Genomic DNA, 20,121 nt, shown 5'->3' with positions numbered 1-20,121 from the left:
TATAATTAACACCAGCCGGGGCTATACGAGCTCGGAAGTGTATATCAACGACGGATTGTCTCGTTAAATCAAGATGTTCCAGCGAAAAATAATAAATCGGATACAGGTTTTTAAAATCAAGTTGTGATATTTGCAAACCGGTGTCGACGTTTTGATCACGACCCATATATGACAGCAATCGATGATACACACGTGCGACATGGTTGTCACCGTAATTAAGCTGTATATCCTCGGATGGTTCCTGTTGTCCGTTTATTCTCAGCGAAACTTCCATGACTCCTAATCGATCAAATATCATATGGCTGCGTTCTTGATTACCCAATCGTTCCCTATTCTGTAGCGCTATGAATATATGACGCGGGGCTGAAACACCCTGTTTTGATGCTAGGTGCCATGTAAACGTATCGGCGACGTTATCCTCTTTAGCATCAGTTGTTACCGCTAGCCAACTCAACAACGATTTCCCTCCCTGTTCCATAAATGCTAACAGTCGTGCTTCCGTGGTAACTGATGGAGTCAGCACCGGCATCCACAATGCCATTTTAGTTAAAATGACTTTACCGGCAGTGACGCCAGCAGCATGCCATATTGCATTGTTATCATCGCCCCTTCGCGTCAGCGCGATTGTATGCTTAGCCCCATAGACAACTTTTCTGACATTTCTGCAGAATCCGAATATGTGATGGAGTGGAATCGCGCATGAAAACTTTCGGCGTGGTCCTTGCAACATTCCTACTCGTGTTGCGAATCCTAGATTGAAATCATTGTTGGTGCTTTTTATAACAGTGAAATTGTCACCTGGTTTTGCTCTGCGGTCTGGGTTAGCTGCTTCATCCTGGTCAGTTGCGGTATTTCGTGGTGTCAGCACGTTGATGTACTGAATATGATCAGCGTTATCGGTGGAGTCCTTTGCGAACATCATAGATGGGCCCGCCGATCTTGTATAATCATCCGAGTATCTCGCCAACCCAATTATCGTCGTTGCAACATCAACCTCGCGTTCTATTGATTCAATTTCTCGCCCGTCAATAAGATATCTGGCGCTCTCAAATAACGCCATGATACCGTTGTTGACGAAGCCAACTCGAACACGATGGTCATCTGCGTATGGTGCATTATCGGCGGCATTTGTCACGAGTTCTCCCTCGATTTCGATAAACGCTTCACACGGCAAAAAATATTTACTGGTATCTTGGACTTGAAGTTCAATTCGCGATCGTAGGTCAGGTTGCGCTGCATAATAAGAATAATATTGATAATCACGGACAGAATCATCCCTGCGTACTGGGGCGTCCATATCAAACGCGGGATCAGCGGTACGCGCAAACATTCTATTATTTATCATGTTGATGTTTTCAATTGCGATTTTTTCGTCGTAAATTCTTTGAATTTAAACCACTCCCCGCTATCGCGTTCATGAGCGCGTTGGTTGCCGCATCGGCGGATGGCGAAGTCGTCGCCAACGACTCTAATTTTTCTTCCACGGCGTTATTTATTACTTTACTGACATTTGCAGGCATCACTGTCGTTGATGGCATTACCGGTGGTTTCTGTTTTTTTCTCCTGAATTTCACCAATGACATTAGTTTGTCCCGCGCGGCTGAAAGCGCCTTTCCGGCAACATCTCCAATGGCACTAATACCCTTATCACGAATAACATCAATAGCCTTCATTCCTAATTGTTTGGCTAACGGCGCTACTTTTGGAGCCATTCTTGTAAATAACCCCGCAATGGTGCTACCGAGACCATCTCCATAGTACGCGCGGTAAACAGGCAATCGCGAGTTTACCACGTAGACGAGTACTGGTTTATCATGGTTGTAGTGTATGATCATCCTTATTAAAAACACCAGTTTTCCAATTAATCATCCACGAGTTCGTCTATGAGCGTTCGATATGCATTAATGTCCATAATACCGCCTGCAAATAACCGCTTGCAAATATCAGCGGCCTCATTGATTATTTCCATAGAGTTATTTCCGGCTCGTTTTCCTCCAATTAGTACCTCTAGCCGTGATATATCACTGAGAACACTATTAGGGCAGGTAACGCCGTAGGATTCTTTACCAACAGGGTATCCTTTTCCTTTTTTTGGTGTTCTACTCTTAACTTTCTCGAGGAATTTATCGTAATCGGGATCACCACGATGTGGTAATGCTTCTCTATGTTTACTCGCTAAATACACTATTCTTGCCCAGTTCTCCGTCGAGGTTATTTTTTTCTTGTAACCTTCATTGATATACTCATCTCGAATGCTCTTAGTTGATGTTGTAGCAACAAAATTAACTAATTCTTCATCGTCGTCGATGTCTCTAATTTGATCTATTGCGGACTTTTTAAGAACATTACGGGGTATATTTCCCTCTTTCTTTTTTTCTTTCGATGTTTCTTCGGGTGTTTCTTCGGGTATTTCTTCTTCTGGTTCTTTCGCAGTAGCACCTAATTCTTCCTCGTCGGCCATTGTAACATAAGGTTCTTGTGGTTCGGTTATAGCGAGTGGTGGTGGCCTCCGTGTTGTAGCAGCCGCTATTTTTGCAGGGAGTGTTTCTAAAGACCTTTTTGTTTGTTTTGTCTCTGCCGCTATCTTTTCAAGCGCACCAAGAACGGGTACAGTTGCCGCTGTAACATCCTTAGTCGCTTTAGTTACCGGGGCAAAGAGTTGTTCGCTTCCAACAGTAAAATCGGTTTGCATTTGTTGTCGCGTTTGAAGTTTCTCTCTCACTCTGTCTCGTAACGGTATGAACTTTTTAAGCGCTGCTAGCCGCTCTCTGGCTAGCCGAGTAGTAAGTGATTCACCTACCATTATTGTAAATTGATCCGCAATTTTCTAATTTTCCGCCGAGTGTATCATCGGGGGCTCCACGGAGTTTTCGTCTATAATCCTTCTAATGTTTTTGATCTTACTAGAAATCTCCCGGCGTCGTTCATAAACACGTCCGAGTTTTTTTCGTATTATTTCAACGGCAGTGAATAGTCCAATGAATGCATTTGCGTCATTGTGGTACAGGTTCTCATTAATCGTATGTTGTAATCGTTTTATAAAAAAGTACTCGCGGGCCAGGGTAAAACGCCCCCGTTTCGACTGTTCGTTAATAATCTCATAATCGGATAATATTTTTTCACTGTCGAGACCATCAGATAATTCAATTCCTTGATTTTTTAATTTTGAAATCTCAGTTAATATATTATTGATGTCTTCGATATTCATTATTCTTATAAAACATCTTATTTCTAATATCAAAAATTTTAATAAAATTATTGGGGTCATTTTTGACCCCGTTTTTTGTATGGACAGTACAATGCCGTAGATCTCCACTCGAGTGTTGTGGCAGATTGCAGGCATACATGGACAGTACAATGCCGTAGATCTCCACTCGAGTGTTGTGGCAGATTACAGGCATATACATATACTTAATTAAGGACATTCACATCTTGGAACCCCAAAGCATACATCTCCGGGAGGGAGGCCTAGGGTGACAAACGTCATCGTAGACCGCCCAGAAGATATGCTTGGGGGACATCACTACATGTACTTAATTAAGGATGAATATATTTACAATGAAATGATTGATGGATGATGGGACGGCACAAGACAACACAAACATAAAACGGCGGGGCGGAACTCTACGGCCAATTCAACCAATCAAAAGCAACCCAATTAAATTAACCCGGTTGCATGATTGTGAACAAAAGACAACCACACGCCCGGGTCAAGAGCGTGGGTTAGTTTTGATTAGTTGAATTGGCTTTCGAAAGCCCCAGGCTTATAACGAGTCATCTTATATATAAAGTGACTAATACAGCGGCGTCAGTCACAAGGTGTGTGTTAATTTGAATTCCCTTGAATCGTTTGAATCCTTAAATACTTATTAATGGTGTTTCACGGCATTTAAATGAAACCAAATACTCAAATAAAACATTAAAAAAAAGAATACAGCTGTTAGATAATAGCGTGTATTTCATTAGTTTTCATCGTAAAATGATTAATTAATCGCAACATTAATTGGACTTCAAGGGACATAACTCTTGTCATGCGACGCTATCACAAAACGAGTTATCTCCCTTTGATGTTATATATGAAAATCGAATTCTGTGACCCGTCTTTTTTGAGATCGCTGTTTTAGTTATATTCTCCGCAACATCTAGAACTGATTTACTACAAATATCGAAGTATTTACCAGCCGCATTCATAGAGCGAAATATTTTTTCCTCGTGCGTTATTGTATCAAATGACTTTACGGGTTTTGCCTTTCTCATCCCTCCTGTTTTTCCAAATTTGGAATTTTGACTCGGTGTAACAGCTCTTAGATTACACAGTCTGTTATTTTGAGGACATCCATCAATGTGATCAATAACGAGACCGTCGTTGATCAGTCCGTTAAACGCTTCATACACCATCCTGTGAATAAGACAGATTTTTTTCCCAGCATTAAATCGCAAGTATCCGTGATTATTTACGGTACCAACCGGCTTCTTCAGTCTGCGGTTTCTAACAATACCGTCGCGAGATGCCTCGTAATTAACAAACACAGGGTGAGGTCTGAACTCTTGGTCCATTTGTATAATAATACTACTTGTCTAATTTATTATTTGGTTTAATTATGAATCTTTCAACGTAGTCTTGGGGGGTTTTGATGACGGAGTCAGCGGTGGGGTCAATGACGGCGTTTTTAATTCGTTTGTCATAATAGCGTTTTAGTTCCCTGTATCGCTTTCCGCCACAATTAATACACAACTGGGATTTTCCTCTTACACCGACGTGGCAAACCAAGCACGGTAGGGGGCCAAGAGAACCATTACGAACGCTTTGTAAATGATATCCGCAGAATTCACCTCTACATGATTTATTGCACGGGGTTGTCGACCCAATCATCAACCATTTGCAGTGATTCATTATACTATATTCTTTCATTTAAATACTTGTTTTAATTATATGGATGAGTTCGAGAGATTAGCAGCAATTAAGCCCCGGAAAAATATTAAGTTCAATCTCGATAGAGTCCTCAAGGACACACCAAAAGCGTTAATAAACGATAGAACCCTGTTAAATAAAATACGCGATTGTATCAATGAATTCAAACGTGATGGTGCATCTCATAGTTGGTCAACATTTCGAATTGATGGCGTTGTTGATGCTACCATGAACGACAACCGCGCAGCAATGATAATATCACAACTTGACGGTAAAAGGTATTTCTTCAGAGTAAAATTCATTGTCCGGGTGGAATCAGGCGATTGGATCATGCGTGATAAATTTGAACCAGTTCTCAGCGACAAGAAAACAGTCACTGTCAGCCGCGACTCCAAGCCGGGGTTGTTAACCGGAATTGACAAACCATACTATGAACGAGCGTATCCTGAAACAGCAGTTGTTTATGGAATATACCCGTTAAATAAGAAACCTGATATCGGAAAACTGAAACCGATGAAACAGTCAACGGGGATAAATTGTGTAGCAGAACGAATAATAGAACATTTTACAAATGCATGTCGAGGAAACAAATTGACTGATTTACGACGTAGCAAAATCAACCAGTGGGAACTAACCGTAAAAGAGCGTGGAGCGACCATCAGCGACATAGCGAGATTAGAAACGTCGTTGAGATTTCCAATAACCGTTACAACGATAACCGGTGAAGTATTATACGAATCAAAGTACAAATCAAATGGGGCCCCAATCAAAATTATTGATCATAACGAACACGCATGGACGCCCGCGATCACAATATTTCCACGGGATAGAACAGTAAAGTATATCCCGGGGGAATTTTTAGGAGAGGACGGTTTTCTCGCGGAGAGGAAACTATTTGATGCTATTGCCTACTTGTGTAAAAACGACCCTGTATCAATGTGGTTACTTCGCAGCGCTGAAAACGATGCGGATACCTTTGATCAGTTTGTAAGACCAAACGGTGAATTATATCGCACTGAAGCATTTCACAACAGGATGAAAAAAACCGCCATGGAATTTGAAGAGCATGATGAACAACTGCTAACAAATTGTTTTACGATTCCATCGGTTGTAGCTCATGTTGCAGCAAGGAAAAATGCGTGGAGACCAACGCGCAAGGAATTTCTACCGGATGTACAATCCAGTTGTTTGGAATACTATCACGGTGGACTATGGAACACTGAATACAACCGCGACGCTATGATTTCGGTTGATATGGTTGCCTGTTATCCAGCGAGTTTTCTCGGGTATGGATCCGCCGCTGAGTATTTCAAACGATTTGGACACCCCAGACATGAAATGACTCGTGTTGCTATTAATGGACCACTGCCTGATTTTGATTTAACCGGATTCGCTCGCATAGTATCATTTGAGTTCGCGGCAGGACTTCATCGCTGTTGCTATATTTGGATCGGTAGACACATGGCTGAAAAGAAGTGGTTGCCAATAGCGCTGCTACGGTATATGATTGATTGTAGCATGCTAGTTTCGTTGATTGTCAGTGACGCGATTATATCATACCGGGCGCAGACTGAAGTCTGGTTACCAGAACCGGAGCGTCTAGATAGCATAATTGACGAGTCCAGAAAAAACATTGATGCCGACGAGGAATATATCATCGAATGGTCCAGGAGGATATTTAACCAACGAAACAGAGAGGCAAAAGATCTCGGTAGAAGAATAATTGGTAAGTTTACACAAGGTGGAAAAAACCACGACTACAAACGATATTGCTCACGGCTGATTATAGATGACGCAGAATATGATTTCGTAATCAAGGACGCAGTGGCAAAAAATAGATACGTGAACTGCAAAACAGCTTTCTTGTCCAATGGAACAAGGTTGGGTACAGTTGTTACCTACAGCGACGGAGACAGCCCGGCGTATACACATTTGAGGGCGTCTATGCTGGGTTATGCCGCTATCAATTTATTCTCGATGATAAATAGATTCCCCGATACCGCGGTTAGAGTAGCCGTTGATTCGTTTTATGTTGACGTAGCGTATAAGGAAAACGTAGCCGAGTTTACTAGTCCGGACGAGAGTTGGGGTACATGGAGAATTAAAAATGAAATACGACGCGATTATTCCCCGTCAGCAGATGTCACCGTTGAGAACAACTACTTACGCGGTGATAAATTGTCAGAATGGTCTAATGCACCATCGTGTTCTGATCCAATTTGTAGACACAAGACGGTTTATTTAAGCGGCTGTGGCGGGTCAGGAAAGACGACTCGGGCAATTGAATTATTTCGAACGCGGGCAAGTATAATCGTGCTTACACCGACCCATAGACTAGCGCGAGAGATAAAACAACGAAATGTTGACGCCGTTACTTATCACAGCTTTTTTCGATACAGCGGCGGTGAGTGGACTCCTGATCGAATGGGTGAAAAATTTATTCCCGACATTATCATCTGGGATGAGATATGTACTGTTTCGTTAGATACTTTACAAATGTTTCTTGAGTGGTTGCTGCGCGCGAATACAGCGGTAATCATGTGTGGAGATCATGGCCAACCACCACCATTTGTCGGCGAGGGTCCACATGATTGGTTAAGGGGTTTTGTGGACTATTATGAAGAAACCGATACTGATTACCGAGCACTTGATGAACAACTGCGCGAGGTTAAAAAACTAATCAGATTACAGCCGGATAGAGTTCAGTGTGAAATAATCCGCGAGGTAATTCCGGAAACGCCGTTGAATGAATTCTGGGAAACATGGAGACCAAACGATTTGATTGTAGCGAGTAGAAAGATAGTCAGAGACACACTTCAGCGGAAGTTGTTTACGTTGCATAAGGAAAAGTTTCCAACGCGTCCAGTGCCATTATGTTATAGACCCGCGGACACACGGCGGCAGAACATTGAAGTTGAAATTCCAGGCCGGACAGAAAAACAAATTCTCGTGCTAAATGATATCGTGCTCGTTGATATCGGTGTCGTCGAGGACGCGCTACGTGCTGATAAATCCCCGTGGACGCTAGGATACGCAACAACAATACATTCCTCGCAGGGACTAACCATCACGGACACAATTGTTTGGATAGTTGATAATCGCATCGAATGGTCGAATCTAGTCTATCTTGCAGTGTCCAGAGTACGAAGGATAAATCAGCTTCGAAGAATTGTTATTGACGGAGCCGGTGACGGAGTCACTGACGAAGCCGGCGACAAAGTCACCATCGATGCAAGCGTCATTGATAGAAAACTCTCGGGTTACCGCCAACAGGATAAAAAAAAACAGCGGCGTTTTGATATTGATGCCGAATTAATAATCTCGCTACGACAACAACAGAATAATCACTGCGCGAGTTGCAATTGTATAATGAGTTGGCGTTATTCGGATAAAGACACTCGCCAATTTACCGTGGATAGGATCGATAACAGTCTCGGTCATGTCAAAAACAATGTGAGGTTGACCTGTCTTGAGTGCAATAGACGCAACGGCGCTAGTTAAGACCACGTGGTGGCAATTGAGTATCGTTAGGTATCACTTGTAGTTGCTCGCGTGTAAATCCGCGCTGAGGAGCAGTTGAATCCAGTCTATAGATCGGTGATCTACCAGTTGATCGTGTTATCGTTGATATGTTATGTGTGGTAACACTCCAAATAGGATCAGTAGCCCTTTTTTTACCGCCTTCAAGCTCTCCTGGTTCATACAGATATCTAACAGTGACATCGCCGAGAATCGGCTTGGAAACGCTATTTATTTTTGATTTTCCGGGTATATACTCGTATTTAATCGCGTCGCTGGGCTTCATGTTGATTGCTCGGGTAATCTCGTTATTTAACGCTGCAATTACACCTGGCAACCTTTTAACCCATTCACGAGATCGTTTTTCTTGGATGAATTCCTTCGCGTATTGATATCCAAATAACCGTTCAGCAAGAGTCCGATTGAATCGTTCAACAATTGCCTGATCACGATGTAGCGCAGTATGACCTCGTCGTATCGCGACGCTATGATGTTTCAGCGTTGATAAAACAGCGCCGCGAAATTCACTACCGGGATCAACTTGTAATAGATTTGGCCAGCGCAGAGGGCCTCTTCGATAAATTCTTTCAAACGCAGCGGCTACTTCAGTTGCCGACTTTGTTTTTAACGGCTCCGCTTGTTTGTATCGACTCGCAACATCAACTACGGTTAGCGCGTATTTGTAACCGTTGTCATGCGGCAGAAATAGTATATCAGCCTGATGAACTTCATTAGGTACGCTGACATCAAAGCGCGAGAAGTTGATTTGTTTAGGCGGTGGTAGATAGATTTGCCATATAGCCTGTTTGGATAACCAATTAGCCGCAGTGGTCTTTGTTACCTTTGCAGCGCTTGCAAGCTTACCAATTGCGGCCTTCCCCTTCCAGTATCCTCTCGGAGAATAATAGATGGAATCCATGTTGTTATTATAAACGCTATCGTTTTCAATTACCAGCGCCAGAAGCTCCGCTTCCAATCATTAATTTACCTTTCATAGCCGATTTTACCAACCATGAGGCTAATTTTTCTTTGACGGATTGATCAGGAATAGCATTTAATGCGTGAATTAATTTTACATCCGCGATATGACGCTGTTGCAGATCGCTACTTTTGTAAGCAACATCATGAGCATGACACGCCTTATCGATAGCGTTTATTGGATACTCACCGGGTTTGGGCTGATTTTGATCATCGAGTCTAATATCTAATCGTGTTCCGGGGCCACAGTAGTTATATCCTGGGAGGTGTTTTTCTCCTGGATACTTTGCCCACGGTGTTCCGGGGAGTTTTGCCAATTTGGCTGCGATGTCACCTCCTCGCTTTTTTTTAAAACATCTCCGGGTCTAATAGAAATAAATCTAAATTTCTTTGTACCGCATTGTACACACTTGCCAGTAAGGGCCGATCTGTTATTTCTTGTTGTAGCGGTTGTCATATCATTTGTGCCAGTACGCACTCTGCACTTCACACAATATAGATCCATAATTTATGTATAGAGATATGAATATAATTGATTTTTCGGCGACTAAAACAAGAGAACCAGTTAAGCATGTTGCAGCGTTACCAAACTCGATCCGGATGATTATCATCGGACCATCTGGATCCGGCAAGACGCAATTGTTACTCAATTTAATAATGAGATGGATGAAGTGGGATAAGTTGTATTTGGTTGCTCCTAGCGTAGATGATCAACGATGCTACGAGGTGTTGAAAGATTTCAACGAGAATGCATCAGCGATCGCTAAAAAAAATGTTATTGAGTTTATTACGGATATCAATGATGCACCGGGTATTGATGATATTGATGGCGACGTTAACAATCTAGTCGTGTACGATGATGTTATGTTAGACAATCAAAAAAACCCAGCTAGGATATTTTCCAGAGGCAGGCATAAAAACACTGACGTGATATATGTCACTCAACGATACACTCAGATTCCAAAAGTAATTAGAGACAACTGTAATATTCTTGCTGTGTTCAACGGCGTTGATACACACACGCTACGAAATATTTGGCAGACATGGTGCGGCGGTGACATGGACTTTAATGTTTTTCGAAACTTTTTTAGTCATGCTCAGTCGACCCCACATGGATTTGTAACGATAAATTTACATGATCCTCGGACACGATATCGTATCGGACTTGACCAAATATTCGGTTAGTTGTAAATAATTTTCATTGTAAATAACCACTTAGCAGCAGAGGGGGCAATGACATCGACGCGGTCGTCGACGTGCTTACCGGACGCTGACGACGCTGGGGATCGACGCGCAGAAGGTGTTAATTAAACCAAATGACGTTTGGACGATCCCCCAACGACGTCGTCGTTTTTTTTTTTACCAGGCGCTGACGACACTAGATCGTTGAGTGCAGAAGTAATAATTAAGCAAAATAACGATTGGACAAAATGTCGGATTCGCCCCCTCTGCTGCTCAAAATGTCAGAGCAGTGTTTACGTTTATATGTAGTGTGCACGAGTTTTCAAGTTTATATTTTCTACAGTTGATTTCCATTACTAAAGTTTCCAGTGCATCCAAATCCAAATAAATAATTAGTTAACAATAGGTATTTCCAAGACTCACAGTTAAGTTCTTGGCGGATAATATGCGACATTTTTCAAGAGGCTGGCATGAAACACAACGACTTAACAACAAATAAATAATTTCTAAAAGACCGAAAATGTGTAAATCTCAGTCAGAGAAATCACAAAACACAAAGAAGAGCGGAAAAATCGTCTCAAAATAGATTGGGACTATATTCAAGAATATTGACCCAGAAGAAATACTCTGAGTTCAAATGTAAGGGACCTTAGACAACCATAAACGACTTATAAGCATCTTTAAATCAGCGCGCAGGCCTACCGTTGCAGAAAAATTTTCTTATCTTAGTTATTACAATACATAATTAATCCACCTAAGCTTATCTTTGTGTATTTCATTTGCCGATTCTTTAATCTTAACTATTTGCACATTTGATTACTTTTAAACACTAATACAACTATTATTCTTTTTGTATAATTAGTGACTTGCTATAATTTTTATAATTTTATGAAACGACCATTACACCTGATATCGCATTAAAATAATTGCCTATAAACTTTTAAGTCATTCTGGACCTTTGTAAACTTTAGTTATTTAAAAATATCAATTTTAACAAAAGTTAAATATTCCAATGCTTAACAACTGATCTCCTTTAAAACCTCCAAAACAATGACGTATACCTTCCAAGATGTCAATTATGTTTTTAATATATGTGCATCTTTTCAAGCTATTCATAAATTTGTAACAGGATATCCGCAGATGCTAATATCGACCCCTCACAGGTTCAAATTGAGGTATGTACTTTGCAATTATACATTTTTTTTACTTTTTTTCTAAGCAAAATGCCAGCATATGTGACCAATATTATCACCAATCTCCATTAGACATATATAGATACCTATAGAAATTTTGGAACAACAATATTCCCTATTTAACTGCGTCGTATTTGAGCTGTTTGCATGCATGGCATGGCATGAACAGTTTGTATCAACTTTCTATGACTAGGAAGAACGTTTTGTATTCCTGGGCGTACGATATATGAAATCTTGATAGACAGCTAATTATTCTACCATGCAATCACAATATATAACATAATTACTTCTCCTGCTTATGTAACCAACATCCCAGATATAAGGTATATATAGTCTGAAAAAAGTTTAAGAGCTCATAACAAAAATATAAATAGAAAATGTATGGTTAATGTCTCTTACGCCTACAAAAATGGCCTGAATGAGACTAATGTTAGGTCTGCACATAATGGAAAGAAAACACCTTCCTCGTACTCTTATCCTGCCCCCCTACTCCCCCCAACAAAATTAATAGTTTTCAATGTACGTTGTCACTAAAGTGCCAAAGTGTGTCAAAGATTTTATTTAAAGTAGTCTTATACCTAGATTAGAGTCAAGCGTACAGATCGTAAACTGATGTTTCATATTAAACAAGTCACACACTGGACCAATGATATTCACAGATTATTTTAGTAGTCGCATGCTTGAGTAGAGTCAGAAGTAAAGATTGCGAATAGGTGGTATGGTAAATAGGCCCAATACAATGACTCTCTACAAACTATGCATTCAGTGACGTACCTATTATGTTCGAAGTATATCCAGAACTTCCTTGAGTGAAGAAAGATCTATATCATTATGAACGATAGAGCACTGTAATGTTATTTGTTATTGAAGAATAACTGCAGAAGGCGTTTTATACTATTTATTAAATACAAGACATCATTACAGCTAGGGAGGGGAGTAAAGACTGCCCTTAGAGTATATTTCCCATAGAACTTAAACCCTAGTGAATGTATAACATAAACCAGCTGTTGGTGTATATCAGTTCTAGTCCAGCGTGAAATATCTGATTACTTTTACTGTCAGGTGATATTTCAAAGCTAATTAGATTAAGGCTTACACTACAAGCACATACCATAATTTTAGAAAATAATTAGCTTGCGTGTAAACATTGCAACTGCCTTCTGTCTTAACAATGATAGAAGTAATGAAAAATTATTTCACATTGTTTTGTGTTCATTATTACGAATGAACGCACTATTAATCTTTGCAATTACTTTTTACTTTTAAATGACACGACTCAGTGGCCAAACATATTACAAACCGTTCCGGATATACTAAATGACATCTTGCTGAACATGTTGATGGCAATGATATGTAAGTTAGAACATTTAGTATCTCAGATAATATATTTTAAGGGAAAGTGCAATAACAATTATTTTCCCAATGAATTTTATTTGTTTGCTAAAACGCTCGAAACATATGTAATACTTATATAACAAACTTATGCAAGGCTAGTACGCATAAAATAGCACACGTATTATTACTAAACTGATCTGTTTCTTAGAAACTGGTTTTCTCCAGCTGAACTATGCACATTCACCTAAACAATTTTGACGGAAAGAAAGTTAGGTGAAACAGAAAATTTCATTTTAATCTTTTAGCTAATGGTATAACGGCACCAATTGTGCAAGTCCAGGTGGGCGTGGCTTAAGGTATAGGGAACATTGTATTTCGAAATAAACAACAAAATTAGCTGTGATTGGTGCATTATGTAAGAGTTGTACTTTCTGTTAGGCTTTAAAAAAAAGTTGTGCCTCCTGGCAATATGTGAGTTATGTTAATTCCTATCTACATGATATTTTGTATTTTTTATGATTTTTTTAAAATGTGGTACACATGTCTGAAACTGTGTTGTTGTGACTAGATAACTCTTACCCCTGTCTAGTTCCAGCAGAGTTATCTCTCTTAAATGCAATGGAGTACCTGGTTTTGTCCTTGTCAAATTAACAATCTAACACTGCTCTCTAGAAAAGTGTGTGACATGCACGCTAAAGTAGGATAGAAAATATATTTATTTCTCCAAACATTAGCATTAAGGTCTATGGAAAAACAATTGGTACCGTGATACCTAATGTAAAAAACATTCAAAGAGAGCAACACAGTAAATAGAATCCAAAATCACAATTAACTGATGGATATATTTAGAAGTGAAAACGAATTTGTGTTACAAAGTCAAATTATTGATTACGATAGTTGAGGCTATAGAAGGCCAATATGTTATAATATCTTCACTTCAACTCATTTAACATTGTATCAACCTGGTTGAAAACTATTAAATATGGTACTAAAGAGTGCATTGATTGTTATTTTCGAAGCAAGAAATTCTGTTTCACCCCCACCCCACTCCTGCAAAACCTAATTATATGGCTCCCTGCCAATAATACAATTTTTACGTGAATTTTCGGCCCCTACAGGAACTACAGGTTGTTTGACCGGCTGCTACGCTACAGTATCGCAGTGTTGACTCAAATATTCTCGGTGAAAGCCATGTGACAATTTGCTTCATTATTTTCAAACTTTGCTTTTCCCCTATCAGGTTGTACAGACGAAACACGCTTTCCCGTTCGGCACTGCTGTGGCAGCTACCGAGTTGCTGACAGGGGACACCCGATATAGAGATTTTATCTACAAACATTTTAACTGGGCAGTCCTAGAGAACGCGCTCAAGTGGCAACAGATGGAACCAACCAGGGTAATAGAATATGCGTAGTTTGGGACTAATATTGTATTGGATGGGGTAACGGGGTAGTTTGGCATGGATTCTACACTTTATCTTTAGCCTGATATCTGGTCAAAGAAATTTGTTTCGCCCTTGATTATTTTCTATAAACTTTTGTTATTCAGACTCCAGTAGGAAATAACCTCGTACTTTGCTCATTTTGAACGCTCTAATTTGCTTTGTATCTGCTCCATTACGAATCTCTGGATGTTGTGGGGGAAGGGGCTATGTTAAACATATATAATGTTAATCTTCGTCAACAAACTTGACTGACTAATTTTACATTTCCGTTCAATTATCCCCAGCAATGACATTTGTAATTTGTATGAACGATACTTCATTGTAGGCATCTCATCAGGATAACAGCAGACGTCTGTTTCAGCGAGTCTGGATCTCCTGCAATATGACAAAATGCACTGTAACGGCTGACATTGCCCTACCATATTAAGTATAAATTGTATAAAGTTTTGATCGGAGATAAGGTTAACGAAAGAACTAATGATTGTCCGTACATGATTAAGGACCCAGAGATATGATAAAAATATGACAAGTATCCCGATTTACGTGGACTATTCTAACTCTAACGTTCACAATGATTATTTCCCCACTTCGTGATTAATACCTTTGTTGACTCCGAATAAGAAATATCTGAAGATATCAGCAGACAGGTTTGATATAACGTGGTAATTGATTCTGCAAAAGTAATTTATATATCTGAAATTCAAACGAGCTTGTTTAAATCCTCGAATACAAATATCCTACACACGCAGTATGTGCAGACCTGTCCATAAAAGTGAATGTGCGATTTTATTGAAAGTTGAGTGAATGATAAAATCATAATGAAGGAACCAGGTAAGAATGCAAATCTCAATCTACTGTTTACTGCGCAACTATATCAATCAAAGAGTCAAAGAGATAGATAAGTATACATCTCCACAAATCCCACAATACATGGGACAACTGTCTACGAACTAAGAAAGTATCGAATGCAGACCTATTGTAAGTATATATATGTGACGCCTGCTCCAGATACAAAGCTAACTTGCTATATATATATATATATATATATATATATATATATATATATATATATATATATATATATATATTGTTTTGCTTATTTGATTTAATGTTTGTATTTGATTTAATTGTTTGTAAGTTTCAAAATCTTTCTGTTTTTTTATTTCATTATATGTCAAAATAATGTAGTTCTATTTATTAGGAACTCATACATTTTCCAGAAAATAGTTTGATTTTTTAATTTATTCGGATTTCCAAAACCGGAGCGATATTTCTTGTTTCTGCAAGGAACTGTAGACCTAAACACAGTACATACATACATGCATATGCATACACACACACACACACACACAGATATATATATATATATATATATATATATATATATATATATATATATATATATATATATATATATATATATATATATATGACTTTTATTGATGTCAAGCCAACATGTCAACAACATAAGAAAATCCGGATCATCATGAGATGTTGACTCTTGATCTCTTGATCGGTTTTGCCGATGCTGGCAACAATACCTGATAGCAGTCAAGATCGAATTAATATAATAATGATATTTTGTTATATACCTTTCAACTTTCAAATAAATGGATAAAATCCCAAATGTAACTAAGAAAAAGGAGATTGTTTAATGTTTATAACCTTTCTGATAGGAACTTCGTCTTAACTCATAAACCGAATCTCATATTTGGAAAAGCTGATTTGTAAATGAATATCAGTTCTGTGAATGAAACGTATATGAAAACAATCATTTGCACTACTATCACTCTTAATAAAGAATTTTTATTCGACACATAGGGGAGAAATATATGTATATGACTAAGAAAAAGAAAATACCGTTTTCTACATTTTGGGATTTGACGTTAAAATTCTGGCATTTTTTGGGAGAAAATTTATTATAATAAAAACTTGTACTGCCGCCGCCACCAGCGCATGTGCAGCCACCTGACCTGCTAAATGAATACTTAACTTTACACTTCGAAAGATCTTATGACTTCTTCTGATTCTAGCAAAATATTCTCGTAAATCTGGCTTGGTTTTTTTTAACCATCTGCCTATTTATTATCACCGAGCATTAACGTTTGCAGGTTCTATCAATTATATCAGTAAGGTCACAATCTGCTAAAACAGTAAGCTTTTCTGCAATTCTGATATCGAATCTACAGCTGACTGATTCGGAGTAAAGGTCAGTTATACTCATCTGCGGACCACCACGTGTGATACTACGCGCAAACTCAAGTTTGATGCGCATTTGATAGTCACACCTACTGACACTTGATTATTTCAGGTTGATATAACTACAGGTTTAATCAAACTTTCAACCGTTACATCTGGTTGTTGTTGTTGTTGTTGTTGTGGGGTTTAACGCATTTTTTCAGCACATGATAGGCTATATATGGGCCCTTCGTTACATCTGGAAGAGGAATAAAGTTTACACCTCTCGGTTTCTATTTACACATAGATTAAGTTTGCTGGGCAACTGAAGAATGTGAACTCTGTTTAGCGTATTACTAACATGATTTTATTTTCTGACACCTTTAAGTGTATGTAATAACTCTATTGCAGCACCACATCAACTACGACAAACCTCTTCAAGCAATTCATGAATTAAGAACACATGGGTAAGTAATTCTCTAGATGATTATGTTTAAGGGAATAATGGCCTGTGGGTGACAAAATAGCTGATCCAAAATGACTCAGAATAACTCAGTTCGTATTATTTAAAGTGACTACATATGAAGAACTCATAAGTGGCTATGTTTGGATAAGATATAATCGTTTTTTTAGACATTTAATAAGTATTTAGAATGGCCGTATGGTCACGTGATATGGATTAGATACTTATTTCAACACGAGATCTGGTCATTATTTTAACCCGTAACAATTAATAGAATATGCAGTTGAGAGGTATTGTTTCCCATCATGGGGGTTTGCATTTAGCCAGTACCTCCACCACCAGTAACATCTGACGAAGTATATTTTTAAAAGGATTTTAATATCATGATTTGGTCCATAGACAGATAGATAATAACTAAAATACAGTGTACGTTTATCTGTCTCATTCTCCACAGACTGAAGGTGAGGGCTCACTGCGTTGTTTGGTCAGTGGATCATGCTGTCCCTCACTGGCTGCAACAGATGCAGGGAGATGCGTTAAAGCAGGCGGTGACTGAGAGGATCAATGGAGTGGTTCCCAAAGTGAAGGGCCTGTAAGCGATCCATTCTGTTCATTGTTATGTTAACGTTAATATGAAGAAGAGGTGGTCGTAATAAGACAAATATAAGTGATTGCTATAAATTAGATTGATAGGTTTTTACGTTGATTGCAGTGCAGTGAAATTGAATTAGATTACATTGAATTTATGGTAAGGTTTTTAAGTAGGCAATGAGAGAAAATAAAGTGAACTACTGAAAGATGATAAATTGTAATCTATCGATACAATTCTCACAGCACTTGAAGCCTGATACGTTCAATTAATGTCAACAGCAGCAGAGAGACTGAGCCCACCAACTATTTCGTCAAACAGAACCTTCTATCGAAAACACTCCTGATAAAAGTATTGTCTTCACAAAATAAACCCTTCTAGTCAGAAAACACTGATAAATAGGCTTTCTCCGCTGACCAGAAGGGTTATCTCATGAAAAATATCTACCTATATAACTACTTCTCGATACAAGGGTCTACTTGACGAAACATTCGGTGTTGTTTCAGTCTCTCTGCTGCTTGAAATGCAAGCATTTCTGGAAAAATCCTTGCATTTCTAGTTAAAAATTGTATCTAACCCAACTCGATACCGTGTTCGAGGGTCATGTAAATTTATTGTTACAAATCCGTGTGGTCTTGCCTGAGCACGACTAAAGAAATTTCTAAATTTATTTATATCCATATCGCCGCTGCACCAAGTCTGATGAATATTTCGTAACGTGTGTGCGTCAACGCCGTTGAACAGCGCAAGAATGTTACAGTTATCTCTGATCACTTTCGGAATTTGTGTATATCGTTGAGTTACATAAATCACATCAACGTTTTTGTGTCGTCCACGTGAGAATATCCTGGCAGAGTTTGTTTGTTTGTCCAGCATCACATCGTCGTACACGACTAAATTATTGATGCTCCCGTCAATATCATCGATACCCGGCGACTCATCGATGTCAGTAATAAATTCAATAACATCATCACCGTCATTTATCGCCGCTGCATTCTCATTAAAATCTTTTAACACACTGTAGCATCGCTGATCGACCACAGATGGTGCTACCAAATACAACTTATCCCACTTCATCCACTTCATTATTAAATTAAGTAACAACTGCGTCTTACCCGACCCAGATGGGCCTATAATAATCATTCGAATTGAATTTGGTAGCACTGAGTTATATTTGATTGGCTCTCGTCGCTTTGACGCAGAAAAGTCAGTAATCTTCATTAGATATATCATAAAAATAATATGGATTTATATTGTGTGAAATGCCGAGCACGTACCCCAACTGCGGATATGACAACAATTACAACAAAAAATAATCGACAAGCGCTTACAGGCAAGTGTGAACGATATGGCACAAAAAAGTTTAAATTTATTTTTTTAAAAAGGAGGTGATATCTCAGCCAAGTTAGCCAAGTTACCAGGAACACCGTGGCTAAATACCCAGGAGAAAAACATCTTCCAGGATATAATTACTGTGGTCCTGGAACCCGACTTGATATCAGACTTGATGTTCAGGATCAGCCCAATCCAGGTGAGTATCCGATAAACGCTATTGATAAGGCGTGTCATGCGCATGATGTAGCTTACCGAAGCAAGGATTTACAACAGCGCCATCTCGCTGACGTGAAATTAATTCATGCGTTAAATGCCATCACTGATAAATCTTTCAAAGAAAAGTTAGCTAGTTGGCTAATAAAATCTGCGATGAAAGGTAAATTAGCGCTAGGTACTGGTATATAATGGAGTCGATTTCTTATTCCCCAAGAGGATATTGGAGAGGTAGCGCAGCAATTAGTAAACTCGCTGAAGCAGCAAAAGTTACAAAAGTTACTGCTAAAAATTGGTTATCCCGACAGGCAATATGGCAAATTTATCTACCGCGCCCTAAACAAATTCACTTTGCACATTTTGATGTTAGTGTGCCAAATGAGGTTCATCAGGCTGATATATTATTTCTGCCACATGATACCATTCGAAGACGTACATACAAGTACGCGTTAACTGTAGTTGATGTTGCAAGTAAATACAAAGATGCGGAACCGTTAACGACTAAATCAGCATCTGAGGTTGCCTCTGCATTTAAACGAATTTACTAGCGAGGTGGTGGACCACAACGTGGTCTACGTTGGCCAAATCTATTACAAGTTGATCCTGGCAAAGAATTTCAGGGTGCAGTATCATCACTGATGAAACAACATAACGTCACCATCAGACGAGGACATACTGAAATTCATCGCGATCAGGCAATTGTTGAGCGATTTAATCGAACACTTGCTAAGCGGTTATTTGGATATCAATACGCGAAGGAATTTATTCAAGATACGAGAT

General features: G+C 39.0%; 1 protein-coding gene across 2 annotated transcripts in view; it reads left to right on the top strand.

Annotated features, from left to right (window-relative positions):
- The window catches only part of LOC149804554 (uncharacterized), a 59,068-nt gene that overhangs the window by 15,829 nt on the left and 23,118 nt on the right, over positions 1–20,121 (top strand). For both annotated transcript variants that reach the window (XM_089941451.1, XM_089941443.1), the window contains exons 5-8: positions 11,721–11,766; positions 14,360–14,515; positions 17,153–17,208; positions 17,659–17,796. In XM_089941451.1, coding sequence (XP_089797577.1) covers positions 11,721–11,766; positions 14,360–14,515; positions 17,153–17,208; positions 17,659–17,796 — 396 coding nt within the window. The remainder of the gene's footprint in view (positions 1–11,720; positions 11,767–14,359; positions 14,516–17,152; positions 17,209–17,658; positions 17,797–20,121) is intronic.

This window comes from Sinohyriopsis cumingii, chromosome 2, assembly GCF_028554795.1.
Source record: "Sinohyriopsis cumingii isolate HCF-2022 chromosome 2, ASM2855479v2, whole genome shotgun sequence".
NCBI classification, from domain to species: Eukaryota; Metazoa; Mollusca; class Bivalvia; order Unionida; family Unionidae; genus Sinohyriopsis; species Sinohyriopsis cumingii.
This window is presented reverse-complemented; position numbering and strand designations above follow the sequence as displayed.